Below are 13,279 nucleotides of genomic sequence, written 5' to 3' on the forward strand. Positions count from 1 at the left end.
TTTTGTTAAAAATATTTATTTAAAAAAATACAATTGTCCATATCTAGTTGCACATACATCTATTAACATATCTCTATAATTTTGGACTTTAGTAAATTTGAAACAATGCTTTCTTAAAGCCAGCTTGCCGTTATACAAAGCAAATTCCTCTGTCAGTTCTTACATAAAATAGTTTAAGTGTATCATCTTTCTAAAAAGATTCATGTCATTATAGAATTTAACAATATTTTTGCATAAAACAAAGCGATAGAAAAAAAAATCACCTGATTGGTTATTCAGAGCAACCCCTTACTATGTCTGGAGATGCACTGAGTATCAACTACACTTTTTCCTCTTAAAAGCAGCATGTTATAAAGCCCTCAAAGTGCTAGAGCATTCTCTTCCTCAACCAACCTAAACTCTAAAGTTTCTTTGCTGCACATGCATGCACGTAGAGCTCAAGGCTCTGGCTACAGACACGCTGATCACCCTAAAACAACTTCCCTTAGATTCCCAACAGGTTAAGTCAGACTGCTTAGTGAGAAGATGTGGCAGTTTCTCTCCAGTTGCATCAATAACAATGTCATTTTAATAAATGTTATCAGTTACCATCATTTGAATTGCTTTCTTAGAAAAAGAAAGAAAAGCGATGTTAATACTTTGACGGTCTCTCTAATATAAATTACACTGAGATTAATCAAAACAGTTAGGAGTTCCCATTGTGGCTCAGGGGTAACGAACCTGACTAGTATCCATGAGGATGCGGGTTTGATTCCCTGGTCCCACTCAGTGGTTACAGATCCGGTGTTGCCATGAGCTGTGGTATATAAATCACAGATGCAGCTCAGATCCCGTGTGGCTGTGGCAAAGGCGGGCAGCTACAGCTCAGATTCACCCCCTAGCCTGCGAACTTCCATATGCCGCAAGTGCGGCCCTAAAAAGACCAAAAAGAAAAAAAAAATCAAGACATGTTATTAGTGACACTATAACAGTAAATGCAGTCTTTTGGGTAGGTATGCACTGGCGTATGTTAAGTATTCTATTAATCCAAAAGTAGTGGATACTAGATATTATGAGAGATAGATTTCAATAAACTAAACCGGAGGGGAAATGTACAATGAAATAATGATCTTCTCAGGTGAATGGCTCGAGGTTTGAGGAAAGCACCTTGACAAGTTCTTATTACCAGGGAGCCCAAACTCAGGCACTGATATACCAGAATACATCTCTCTGTGTTAACACCATAGCAGACATATGCTTTTTTTCTGATTTATAGATTGGGTGGGTGAAAATCAAAAGTTTAACATTAATTTTCAAGTGATGTCTACACTTGATCCACTAGAGCTCATAAAAAAATTGTTAGTCTGTTCTTCAGAACACAAAATTACATGCTTTTTTTGAAAGCCAGCTTGATTATCTGGTGAAAAGGGCATAATTCTAAGAAACCAATTTTAGTTAATTTGCCTCAAACCAAAGCCAAGCCAACGAGTAGCAAAATGACAGCACTAAGTTTCATATTTAATCTTTCCTACCCACAAAGATAAATGAAACTGCTAGAAGGTAAAAGTGAAGAAATACATTTGACTGCAATTAGGAAAGCTCTAATGGCCAAACCAAATAAACAGGTCTCGAGTAATCAAAAACTAACTATTCATTTCTATCTTTACACAGATGCATCTCAGTTAATTTCAGTAATACTGAACAGTGCAGTTCATACAATATGCTACATTATCTCATAAGCAATGAATGTAATGTACACATAAAGGCCACTGGTAATACTGCCATCAAAAACAAAAAGTATGAAATGTCTTAGAAGGGACTGTGTCCCCTACATGACAGACAAGAAGTAACAATGATTAAACAGAAAAGAAACAAAGCTGGCGAGTTCACAAAGTTGAGTAAAATCCACCAACTGCAAAGCATTAAAGGGCAAACCTTTCTACAAAGCACATCAGTAAAAGCTTGTAAATTATTTTAAAATCTCCTAGCCAAAAGAACATACCTTACAGAGCCTAGACCGGCTCACTGGGGAATCCATTTAGCCCCTCTCCAAACAGTCTTAAATTCCAGAAAACATTAACAAGGAAGAAGCCTTAAATCCCTGACCCTCAATATCCGAAAGCTGAAAACAAACAAAATCATCATTAAGTGCTTCCAGTTATTAAAAACTACAGAGTGCTAATAACGGTGCCCCCCCCCCGCCCCGCCAAAGTGCCAAGTGATTTCACATCAACCTATGGCATTCCCACCCCTGAACTCTAGGCAAGCTTGAATGATGCCACTGGCTAGAACCCAGGTCCAGCCACGGGGCACCTCCCCACCCCCACCCCGTCCAGAAGATCCCAGGCCTGTCCTCACAGGGCTCATAATCCTTGGAGGGGACAAGAACCAGAATGGGCCCTTATGGGAAACAAGGCAAAGTTGAGAAGAACATTCAGCCCAAGATACGCTGAGGTTTTCTGCTAATGCTTATTATGTACAGTTCAAAAGGATAAATGAGGCTACAAGGCCAGAATTCCTCCAGCACTATGTCTATCATGGTCAAATCTGTATTTTAGAAACACAACTTTCAGGATAATCCTCCTTGCTGAGAAACCTAGAACCCAATGTAACAAGAATTTTACACAAAGATAAATGTAGAAATTTTAAGAAAGAACATCCTTATGTGCTCAGTACCAACATGAACATAAGACAACAGTTTTAAGATGACTTTGCTTAGAGTATGTTACATGGAGCTCTGTACAGTATTTCTAAAACATTGACAAGCAATTAGTTTTTAAGGCCTATGATTCTATGTATTTAAAAAAAAAAAACTGAAATGTGCGAGGCATTAAGTTTTTAAAAAGTGGCAACTGCAAAGTGCGGCCATTTTTTTATTTTTGTTTTTTTATTTTTTTTTAAGTTCGAGTATAAAATAGCCTAGGAACCATCCTAGACTAGGATGAATATATGTTCCCTCTGAAAAATAGACTTATTTATACACATACACACAAACATATACTCAGTCAACACATCAGTATATACACACACACACACAAATATGCACTCAGCTGATAAATCAGAATGACATAAAAGAAGTGCTCTAGTCTCCCAATTAAATATTTTAGAATAAAAATTTTAACCTCATAAAACTTCCTGATGTATATTATACTCAAAAGATTAAAGTTTAGGAGACTTACACTGTTTGATTGTATCCTTCAGAAATACTCTTGTTAAAGGTTTCATTTAAAATGATGTTAAGGAGTTCCCGTCGTGGCTCAGCGGTTAACCAACCCAAATAGTATCCATGAGGAGGCGGGTTCGATCCCTGGCCTTGCTCAGTGGGCTGAGGATCCAGCGCTGCTGTGGCTATGGTGTAGGCTGGCAGCTACAGCTCTGAATGGACCCCTGGCGTGAGAACCTCCATATGCCGCGGGTGCGGCCCTAAAAAGCCAAAAGCAAAAAAAAAAAATAAAATGATATTAATAACAACAGCTTGAATTTCCTGGCTTCTATAGAAAGCGTAGATCCGACATTCCCTCTCACAAACCACTCCGGGTTCCATTTCACAATGGCTAAGTGTGCAAGGCAGCACCCTGGAAATCACTATTTTCTGGTAGGCTATCAATCTATCACAAGTTCTTTTCCAGAAAAGCAGCTTAAAGAAACTGGCAGAGTCAAATGGAACATTTACACTCCACATCAACAGCTCACCTTTCCGATCTGCTCAGCTTGCAGGTAAAAACATGACATGTAGCCTCACAGATTCCACCAAATACGAGAAATGAAATCAAACCACCTTCTTGCTTAATACACCACCGCCCACAAGAATTCTAGATTCTAAGATTAAAACTTCAACGTCGACAAGCAGAGTTCTGATGACAGAGAGGAGTCACAGGGCACCTTGTTTCAGGTAGAACACCAGCAGCATTACAAGTAACAAGACACTTACTTGTTGACCCCAGACCAAAAAGAAAATTAATCAAACATTTTCCATCCAACTCATTCTCTGGTCAGAGTACCTGCTCACGACAGCTATGGCTGGTCTCTGCTTCACTACTGTGAACTGAACAATTACCGCCTCGATTCCATTTCTGCCCTTCAGGTCACAGTCTGTACACCTGGTGAGGCGTCAAGCTCTCCTGCGTGGTCCTTCACTCTGAGCTCCAGGCTTCTGCACAGAGACCTGCACTAGTCACCATACTTGTTGACACACCTAAAAGTGGCACCTCACCACAATTCTACATTTCTGGTACGGGTAAATAATACATTTCATACAGTAAATGAAGTGATAGACAGAACAGGCCCATCAAGAAAGTATTTCTTCAGATGCCAAAATTTACAAATTAAAAAAATTAAAACTTCTTAATGCAGCAAGAAATGAAGGTTGTTACATATTTTAACATAAAGCAACTTGAAATAGTTCTGAAATTGTTGGTAAAATATAACATTAATAAGGTCAAAAAAAAAGTTGGTGAACAGCAAATAAAAGAGAAGTTATAAAGTCACACCTAATATGAAAAGGAAAGAGATGACAAGCTATCAAAAATCATATGCGTAAAGCTCTGGAAAATACTTGGTAATGGGCTATTTGGCAAGTGATGAAAAAGAATTAGTATGAAGCTTCAGAAAGTTAGATGACAAGCTTTCCTGAAAAATTCCTATATCTCTTCCAGAGATTTTACATAAAAGTCAGATCAAACATGGAAAGGATTTCCCCATATTAACAACCAAAGCATCTACATTTTTGTTTTTCAAGATTAGACTGAGAATACCTTGATCAGTGAGGGGTCTTCAAAATAGAGTACACACTGTGAAGGGCAGGGCACAAGACAATCTACTGGGTACAGGAAGAAGATACCAGAATATCTACTCAAGACATATTTTTATGCTGCCCTTATTTTCTGTTTTGCATATATCTTATAATGTACATATGACTTTAGCATAGCAATATATAACTTAGCATACAGCATATGAATTTGCAAAAGGGATTTATGTTCAAAACCTTTTATTGATCAAGATGAGTGTTCAGAAAGGTTGGAGACTGCTTTTCCGAAATGTCAGTGAGTGCCTCTAATGTGCATAAATTCACTAGCAACACAAGAAACGGCCTTGGAGAATTTTAGAATCATAGCACAAATCCTGGGATCAGGATGAAACAATGTCCTTAGACTGAACATCATACAATGCCAGCTGGGAAGGATAATCTCAACAGCCTGCAGTGACAGCTCCCAAATTCCAAGCCTCTGATTTGTATTCCCCTCCAAGCCTAAGTGACACATCATACAGAGAAAACTAGAAATTGTGCCGTGTGAAAAGATTCAATGGTCAGTCCTGCCTTTTTTGATCTCTAACATAATATGCAAATCTTTAAGGAATTCTTTGGGTGTAAAGAAAAATTCAGTGTAAAAAAACAAAAAAAAAAATCCAGTACCTTTTACTACATAGTTTCCTGGGCATATTTTTCCCATCAAAATCTAAAAAAAAATTACTATTCCTGTATTTTAACCACCAAAATGTAGAAAAATTAAACCTATACTTTAATTCTAAAAAGCTTAAAGGTGACCTTTTGAGGGTTTCTGGATTCTTCCATCATGTATAAATTTTTTTTATATCAATGGAAGTTTCCACCTTTGTTTGAACACACAAAATATGCCATGAGGGATATTACATCACGAAAGCATTGTGACAAACCAAAGAGAAAAAATTATTTTAGAAATTATGTGAGGGAATTCCTGTGGTGGCTCAGTGGAAATGAATATGACTAGCATCCATGCAGATGCAGGTTCGATCCCTGGCCTTGCTCAGTGGGTTAAGGATCCAGCATGGCCATGAGCTGTGGTGTAGGTGGCAGACATGGCTCGGATCCTGTGCTGCTGTGGCTGTGGTGCAAGCTGGCAGCTAAAGCTCCGGTTCGACCCCCTTGCCTGGGAACCTCCATATGCTATGGGTGCAGCCCTTGAAAGAAAGAAAAGAAAAAAAAATTATGTGAAAATCCACCCTAGTGTGGAATAAATGTAGTGGTCTGTTGGCTGAGTGTGTGTGGCTCTGAGCCAACATCCCTTCTCAACTCCAAGGTTTAAAATCAGCCACAAGGGAGTAACTTACATCATGGAAATCAGCAAATACTACAATTTAAGGCCTCTTTTTCCCTTTCGACAGCCTGGCTGTTAAACATTTCCCAGCATACAACTTACTAGCTATTGGAGAGAGCAAACGAAAAGTTAAGCTAATCATAGCAGAAGTCTCAAAAACTCATTCAACCTGCTCCCCTATCTTAACTTGGGTACGTTTGCCCACCAGCATTCATCCTGGCCAAGTGACTAGTGATGGATAGCGGCTACAGCTAGGCCAAATATAATTCCCTCCAGTGAATACTGATTTTAAGTGGCATGTCACCTTCTGATGCAAAGAACTCCTCTATGGATGTTCAAATAACTACAAAGCAGAGACTTTTCCAGGAAGGAGGTAGTTTACAAATAGAACCATCTGCCTCAAACATTTGTGCTACGGTTGTAGTTTCATTTTTTAAAAAGTGAACACACACATACACACAAACACACACGCCAGATTCCCCAGAATAGTTGATCTCAAAGAGAAAGCAGATCATCATCAACCTCCCAGGCCCGCACCTCTCAGAGACTCCCGGGAGAGGTTTATAGGCAGAGGACTCACTCAAACTGGCTCCTAGGAAGTTGCTTTGACTGAGTTTTAAAGGTGCCTTTGGTTCCCAGGCACCCCTGTGCTGACACAGTTAATTAGCAAAGATATTATCTGTGACAACAAACCAATGGCTTTTCTCCTCTGATTCAAAGATACTTTTTGTGCTTTCAAAATTGAAAATATCTAGTTCAATCAAGCCATCAATATTTCCTTATTTAATGTACAAAATGTGAATTAACCTAATAAGACTATTCCAAAGTGCTGCAGAGCAAGCTAATTTCAAAGAGGCATGCAAACTAAATGATTCGATGTGGGAAAAAAATCCAGGATGTCTGTTCCCCGTCACTACTGAACACTACCTTTCAACACTATTATTGCACATCTCAGGAACAGAACTTCTCAGCTGATAACCACAACTGAACCAGTAACAGGTCTCCAAAGCTACAAATATAAAGGCAGCTCCCTGAATACTGTCCCTCTGCTACTAGTGAACTAGCGTAGACGTCTATTAGAGTTTCTCTACACTGTACACAGCAAATTTAAAGTGACTTTTATACACCGGGAAAATGTTGGTTTATAGCAGTGTCGAGTCCTGACTCCCTCATTCCATTTGGTTCAGGTGGTTCAATTATAGGAACTATTTCTGGGGCTGAAAGACTAGTTTAATGGCCAGGGGGGTAGTGGTGGTGACAGTGGCAGGATATCATCTAATCCTGGACTTTGAAGCCAAATTTTTCAAAAGACTCCACTGTGATGGGAGGACATTATGGTAACATTTTATGAATGTGGAAGAGACGAAGGCCTAAATGTTTCACCACTAATCTGAATAATCCAATCCCACTTATGATCATTTCCAAAGCAACTCTCTTCCTCCTTCATTAAAAAAAAATTTTTTTTCAAAGAAATACGCTCATCTTTACCTCACTACAGATTTGGAGGCTTCACTTTGCATTTCATCTTCCTAATTACATCATTCAAACCATCACAACCTCTAACATCCTTAAATTTAAAAGGATAAATATACAGACTAGAAAATGGGATAAAATGAACAGAAAACAGGGTCCTTCACACTGGGTATCTTATAACTGGGAAAAGCCCTGCATGTTGTTTCAAGTTATTCAACCCCATCTTTTTGACCCAGAGATGCCTCAAAATTTCCAAGCCCAGGTTCATCCCCCTACAGGCCATCATTTACCATGCTGCATTGCATGGGTGCAGATGACATTTCTGTGCCAGATATGGGGTCCCATATTCTCACTGGTTGTTCCAAACACTGCCTTAAGCCCCAGGGTTTACAAATCTTTCTATGTGGGAACAAACTAGCTCCAAGCTCTGTTGACAGGCTCAGACAAGATCACACTTATGGCTAAAAGACCCACCCTGAATAAATGTAAAGACCATGCCTATTTGTGGAGTTGCTCACATACGTTGCAGTTCACCACAAAACAGAACCTCCCCAATAGTCCTACCCCAGTCTTAGGCAGTGTCAAGAGGATGATTCTTTTTCCTCCACTGCTTATGCACATCTCAGGTTTACTATTCAACAGAGCACACTTAGGTCCTAAAGATATGGCCAATTTCATTCACCTAATATTTCTTTATAGAATATGCTCAAAGCATAATTTTTTTTTTCCCTAGCCTAAGGTCCCAATAAGGCAGAGGAGTAACTTTGTTCATCATTGCTCTTACGAAGCATAGCTAGCTGCTAAACCCCACCAAAAATGTCTTTAACACAAAGTTCAAAATATTTTTTAAACAGAAAAAGAGGGAGGTGGAGTTTGGACTCCAATTAAGGCATTTGCATACACAGTCTAACTTGAGTCCCATTCAAAGGGAATCCTACAAAAGCATTTTAATGGGAGCGGCAGAAATCCCAAGAGTCTATTATCAGCAGTGTGGAAGTATCGATCGCTCACTTTAAATGTAATCATGTTGAGTATCTCTCTGTTTCTTTATTCCTTGGCTCTCTCATTCCACAAGTGCATAGGTTATGTTTTCTGTAGATCTGGGGAAAATGGGCCAGGGGTGGAAGGTCCATCCAGGCCAGACAGAGTGAATGGCCCATGACTGTTCAGCACAGAAGGAAACTGAGAAAGAAAATAAAACACATCACCATCCTATTATGCAACCTCAAATTTTACTTCCTATCCCTATTATATTCCCTGAGGCAGAACACGACAGCCACCTGCAGTGGCTCAGAGGACAAAGGCAGCAATTGTTTATCATAGAAAAATATGATGTCACAAACACTTTAAAGAAAAACACTGTTTGTCTTACATGTTAAATATTAACACTTTCGGAGTTCCTGTTGTGGCTCAGCGGGTTAAGGACCTGATATTGTCTCTGTGAGGATGCAGATTCAATCCCTTGCCCGCCTCAGTGGATTCAGGATTGGCTGTTGCTGTAAACTGTGGCATAGGCTGCAACTGCAGCTCTGATTCAATCCCCGACCCTGGAAACTTCCATTTGCCACAGGAGCGGCAGCCATAAATATATATATATATATATATATATATATATATATATATAAACACTCTCCAGCCTAATAGAAATAACAAAGCTATACCTTCCTTCAGATGCTAGGGTACACAGGTTTACATCTGACTTCAAATGAAGGTTTTAGAAAGTGCCATAAATGACAGCAGGCACTACAGAGTATAATTTAATTATAAAGCAAATCACTGTCAAAAAGAGGTCCAGAATGAGATGCCCATCTCTTAACCCTATTTATAATTGGTGCAAACAGTTACAGAGTGCTCGTTCCTGAAAAGGGCTCCTCATCACATGTTCTGAGAGTCCAGGCTGAAGCTACATGAGCACTATGACTTTCAACAACTCAATTATCTGTGAGAGGCAAAGAAAAATATGGAAAAGAAATATGGAAAATTCTCAACACTTTTCTAGTCAATAATTTAGACGTTTTGCCAAAAGAATTCAGAAGTAGAAAGATTTTTATTTATTTATTTAAATGCCCACAAAATATGAACGTTCCCAGGTCAGGGATCAAACCTGCGCCAAAGCAGTGAACCAAGGCACTACAGAGACAATGCTGGATCCTTAACCTGCTGCACCACAGGAGAACTCCTATTTTCTTTTTTTCCCTTACCATTTCATTTGTTCTTGGAAAGTTATATACAAAAATCTAAGAAAATCTCTCAGGGAGTTACCCTTGAATAAGTAAATGAATCAACTTCAGGAAAGACTTTCAGTTATAAACCATTGATATTTTGGGCAAAATAATGGTTTAAAGTTGTGAGACCTTTCCTAAGGTCTTGGTTAAAAGGTAATATAATGTTCATTTTTTTAAATACATACTCAAAATGTTGATGAATATCAATTCTGAGTGAGGGGGAAATGGGGATATTTGATACACGATTCTCAAGTTTTCTCTATTTGGGGTGGGGGGACACACTTGCTTATGCAGAAGTTCCCGGGCCAGGGATCAAGCCCAACCACAGCAGTAACAACACTGAATCCTTCATCACTAGGCCATGAGGGAACTCTATTTTTTAAAAATTCTCAGTTAAAAAGGGAAACCTATCTGCAAAGGTCCCTCCTAAAATATATATATATGTGTGTGTGTGTGTGTGTGTGGACACACACACATATTTTGGGGGGGGGGTGGAAAAGAGGAGTTCTAGCATTTAGAATGACCAAAAAAATTGGGTGGACTCAAAATCCACTATAGTCTTGTACAATTCTTGGTCCAATTCAAATGTATGGAAAAGGAAACTCTGCCGTGAATGTTTACCTGAGTTGTTTACTGGCCAGAAAATTAACACTTAGGAATTCAAAAATAAATCTAAAGAATGTTTATTAAGCAGAAGTTTTACAACCATTAAACTGAAGAGCAGGAGTTCCTGCTATGGTGCTGGGGGTTAAGACTCTGGAGGCAGAGTTCAAACCCCTAGCCCAGCACAGTGGGTTAAAGGATCCGGTGTTGCCACAGCTGCAGCATAGGTGGCAGCTGTGTATCTGATTCAATCCCTGGCCTGGGATCTTCCATATGCCGTGGGTGTGGCCAGAAAAAAAAACAAAAAACAAAGACTGAAAAGCAGATTTTGCCTTTTTGCCTCTTTCTTCATTTACTTCACCCCAATTACAAAAGATGAGCTTTATGTAATTTACCTGGAAGAGTGTGTTAGCACCTTGCAGTCTGGCTGGACTCAGGGGAGCAACGGGGCTGAGAGTGCTCCAAAAGTGGATGCTGGAGAGCAAGGGGCTCGGAGTCAGTAAGATAGGGGTCTGTAATATACAAAATAAAGATACAACTCAATGGTTTATCAGGATTATGCTTTATCCTTGCAATAAACACTCACAGCCCTGAACCCAGATATTGTCCTATTCTCCACTCCAAATATCCCCGAGTCTCAAATTTTACCACAGGCAAAACCTCAGAAATCACTTTTGCAACCCAGGAAAGACAAAGGTCAAAATATTTCCTCTCTCGTTTTTGTAGGGTCTTTTTCAAATAGAAAAAAAAAAAAAAAAAAAAACACAATCTGGACTCAGGTATGGAGAAATTATGGTCACAAACATATTTTCCCCTTAATAATGAGATCTAGGAGTAAACTAACTATTTAAACATTATAAGAGACAGGCAATTTAAGAAATATCTAATGTAACTATGCAACCTTGTTACTCACCATCACCCCCATTTTTCTTAAGGTCCTCAAGGATCTGTTGAGATTATGACTATTGTTTTATAAGACCCCACCCCCCAAAAAAGAGAAAAACTATATACTTACTTTCTTTAGGAGAAAATGGAAAAACCAAAACATTTATTTACTTGTAGAACAAGTACTCCAAACTTTTTATTTGGACAATCCTAATTGAAAGGAGGAAGCAGGTCATATACAACCTCCCTAAGGTTATATACATAGCAGAATGAGAAGTGAGGTTATAAACTCTGGATTTGTTTAAAGAGGTGAGTAAAAACCAAAAACGAAAGAAAGCCTTCAAAGGAAAGAAAGCATTACCTGTGAAAAAAGTGCTGGCGTAAGAGAAGCTGTCGGGAGAGATGGGCTTAGTATTCCCAGTGGGCTTGGATCACTGCCTGTGATCACGAGGGTGGGTGCCAGCTCTAACCCCTTGGGTTTCTTGGACCTTGATGAATTATTTGTTTTGTCCTTTTCTGGCAAAGCAGAATCCTGGTCTTTAGGCTCCAGGGACAAGTTCTCTGAAAGTTCCACTGGCTGGGAAGCCACGGACTCCATGTCTGTGTCCATGTCGGGGTTGGAACTCAGCGGTGGTGAAGGTGTTCCAGGAGCCTCCTGCAAGGGGGATCCAGACAAACTAGGAGGTGCGGTGGTAAAGGCGGCGGTTACACTGGATGCAGAAGTTGGGGCTTCCAGGGAAGACAGTTTGGGGGAGGCCAAAGTCTCCAACGCTTGGATCGTTTCCTCTGAAGATGGAGAAATGCTGGGGCCGGTTGAAATGGTGGCAGCAAAGGGTTCAACTGGTGGCTTTTTGGAAGGTGTTGTTACAAATTTGATAACAGATGGCGTTGGCTCCTGAGGAGATTTTTTCTCTGCCAACTTCTCAGCTGGATTCTCAACCTTTATAGATTTGAAAAGCTTCCTGCTGGAGGAGTTCAAAGAGTTGAGAGTAAATGAAGAATATAAGCCAGAGTGGATGTAGTCATTGCGGCTAGAGGTCTTGGCACCAGGCTGCAGCGGCTTCTCTTTCCCTCCGTTCTCCACGTCTCTGGAACTGTTGCTGCTGAGTTCAGCGATGCCCAGAGCTTCACAGTCTCCCTCAACCCTGCCCACTGTCATCGGATCCATGCTCAGAATCTCCGGGTAGGAGACAAACTTGTACACAAACTTCTGACCATTCACTTTCTTAATGATGTTCTGGAGATAAACAAGATAAGCATTCTTATACTTTCTGATAAATTTACCCCCACGGTTCATGAAAAGACCGACCTAACGCGGCTCTCTATCTGACAGGTAGTCTACTCGAATACTTCAAAATCGTCCAAATGTATCTAGCCATCACAAACACAGTTCCTACTATTATGGAGTACAAGTTAAAAAACATCTAAATGTCCTATAAATAACTGAAAATGATATGTTACATAAAAGTGGAAAGATTTTAATTGCTCAACCCTGTCAACCACATATCTGTACACAGCCAAAAATCGCTGAACTATGGAGTTCCCATTGTGGCTTAGCGGTAACGAACCCAACTAGCATCCATGAGTATGCAGGTTTGATCCCTGGCCTCGCTCAGTGGGTTAAGGAGCCGGCATTACCGTGAGCTGTGGTGCAGGTCACAGATGCGGCTCAGATCCCATGTTGCTGTGGCTGTGGCACAGGCTGGCAGCTGTAGCTCTGATTCGACCCCTAGGCTGGGAACTTCCACATGCCCCACCTGCGGCCCTAAAAAGCAAACAAAACAAAACACTGAACTGCAATCTCAAATGACCCCAATGATACAAGCCATTCACACCCTGAGGAAGCAAAAAGGAATTGAGAACATTACTTGTGCTTAGGACGCTTCCTTCAGAAACTCCCTTTGTTTCTCACCTCCCCTCTCCATACAGGAAAGCGGGTGCAATCAACCACTCCAACGTGAAAGAAATTAAGATCCCAGCTTCTCATTCTAATTCTATCCATCTGAACCATTTATTTTACCTCCATGCCCAAGAATGTAT

At 40.0% G+C, this 13,279-nt stretch overlaps 1 protein-coding gene across 4 annotated transcripts in view; it reads right to left on the reverse strand.

Moving 5' to 3' along the window:
* ELK4 (ETS transcription factor ELK4) overlaps positions 1-13,279 on the reverse strand; it is a 21,773-nt gene continuing 8,494 nt past the window's right edge. For 2 of the 4 annotated variants that reach the window (XR_014815650.1, XR_014815651.1), the window contains exons 3-6: positions 11,601-12,476; positions 10,750-10,866; positions 8,538-8,708; positions 1-2,101 (exon numbers count right to left, since the gene is read on the reverse strand). Coding sequence is in view for 2 of the 4 variants with exons in the window: in XM_003357396.5 (XP_003357444.1) it covers positions 8,610-8,708; positions 10,750-10,866; positions 11,601-12,476 (1,092 nt within the window). In the remaining 2 variants the exon portion in view is untranslated. Of the gene's footprint in view, positions 8,709-10,749; positions 10,867-11,600; positions 12,477-13,279 lie in introns of all 4 variants that reach the window. The other 2 variants (XM_003357396.5, XM_005667536.4) reach the window with 1 other exon arrangement.

The sequence above is a fragment of the Sus scrofa genome, chromosome 9 (assembly GCF_054392235.1).
Source record: "Sus scrofa isolate SSC_HxYL_T2T_F1_AM1 chromosome 9, Sscrofa_HxYL_maternal_Yorkshire_Landrace_v2.0, whole genome shotgun sequence".
NCBI lineage: Eukaryota > Metazoa > Chordata > Mammalia > Artiodactyla > Suidae > Sus > Sus scrofa.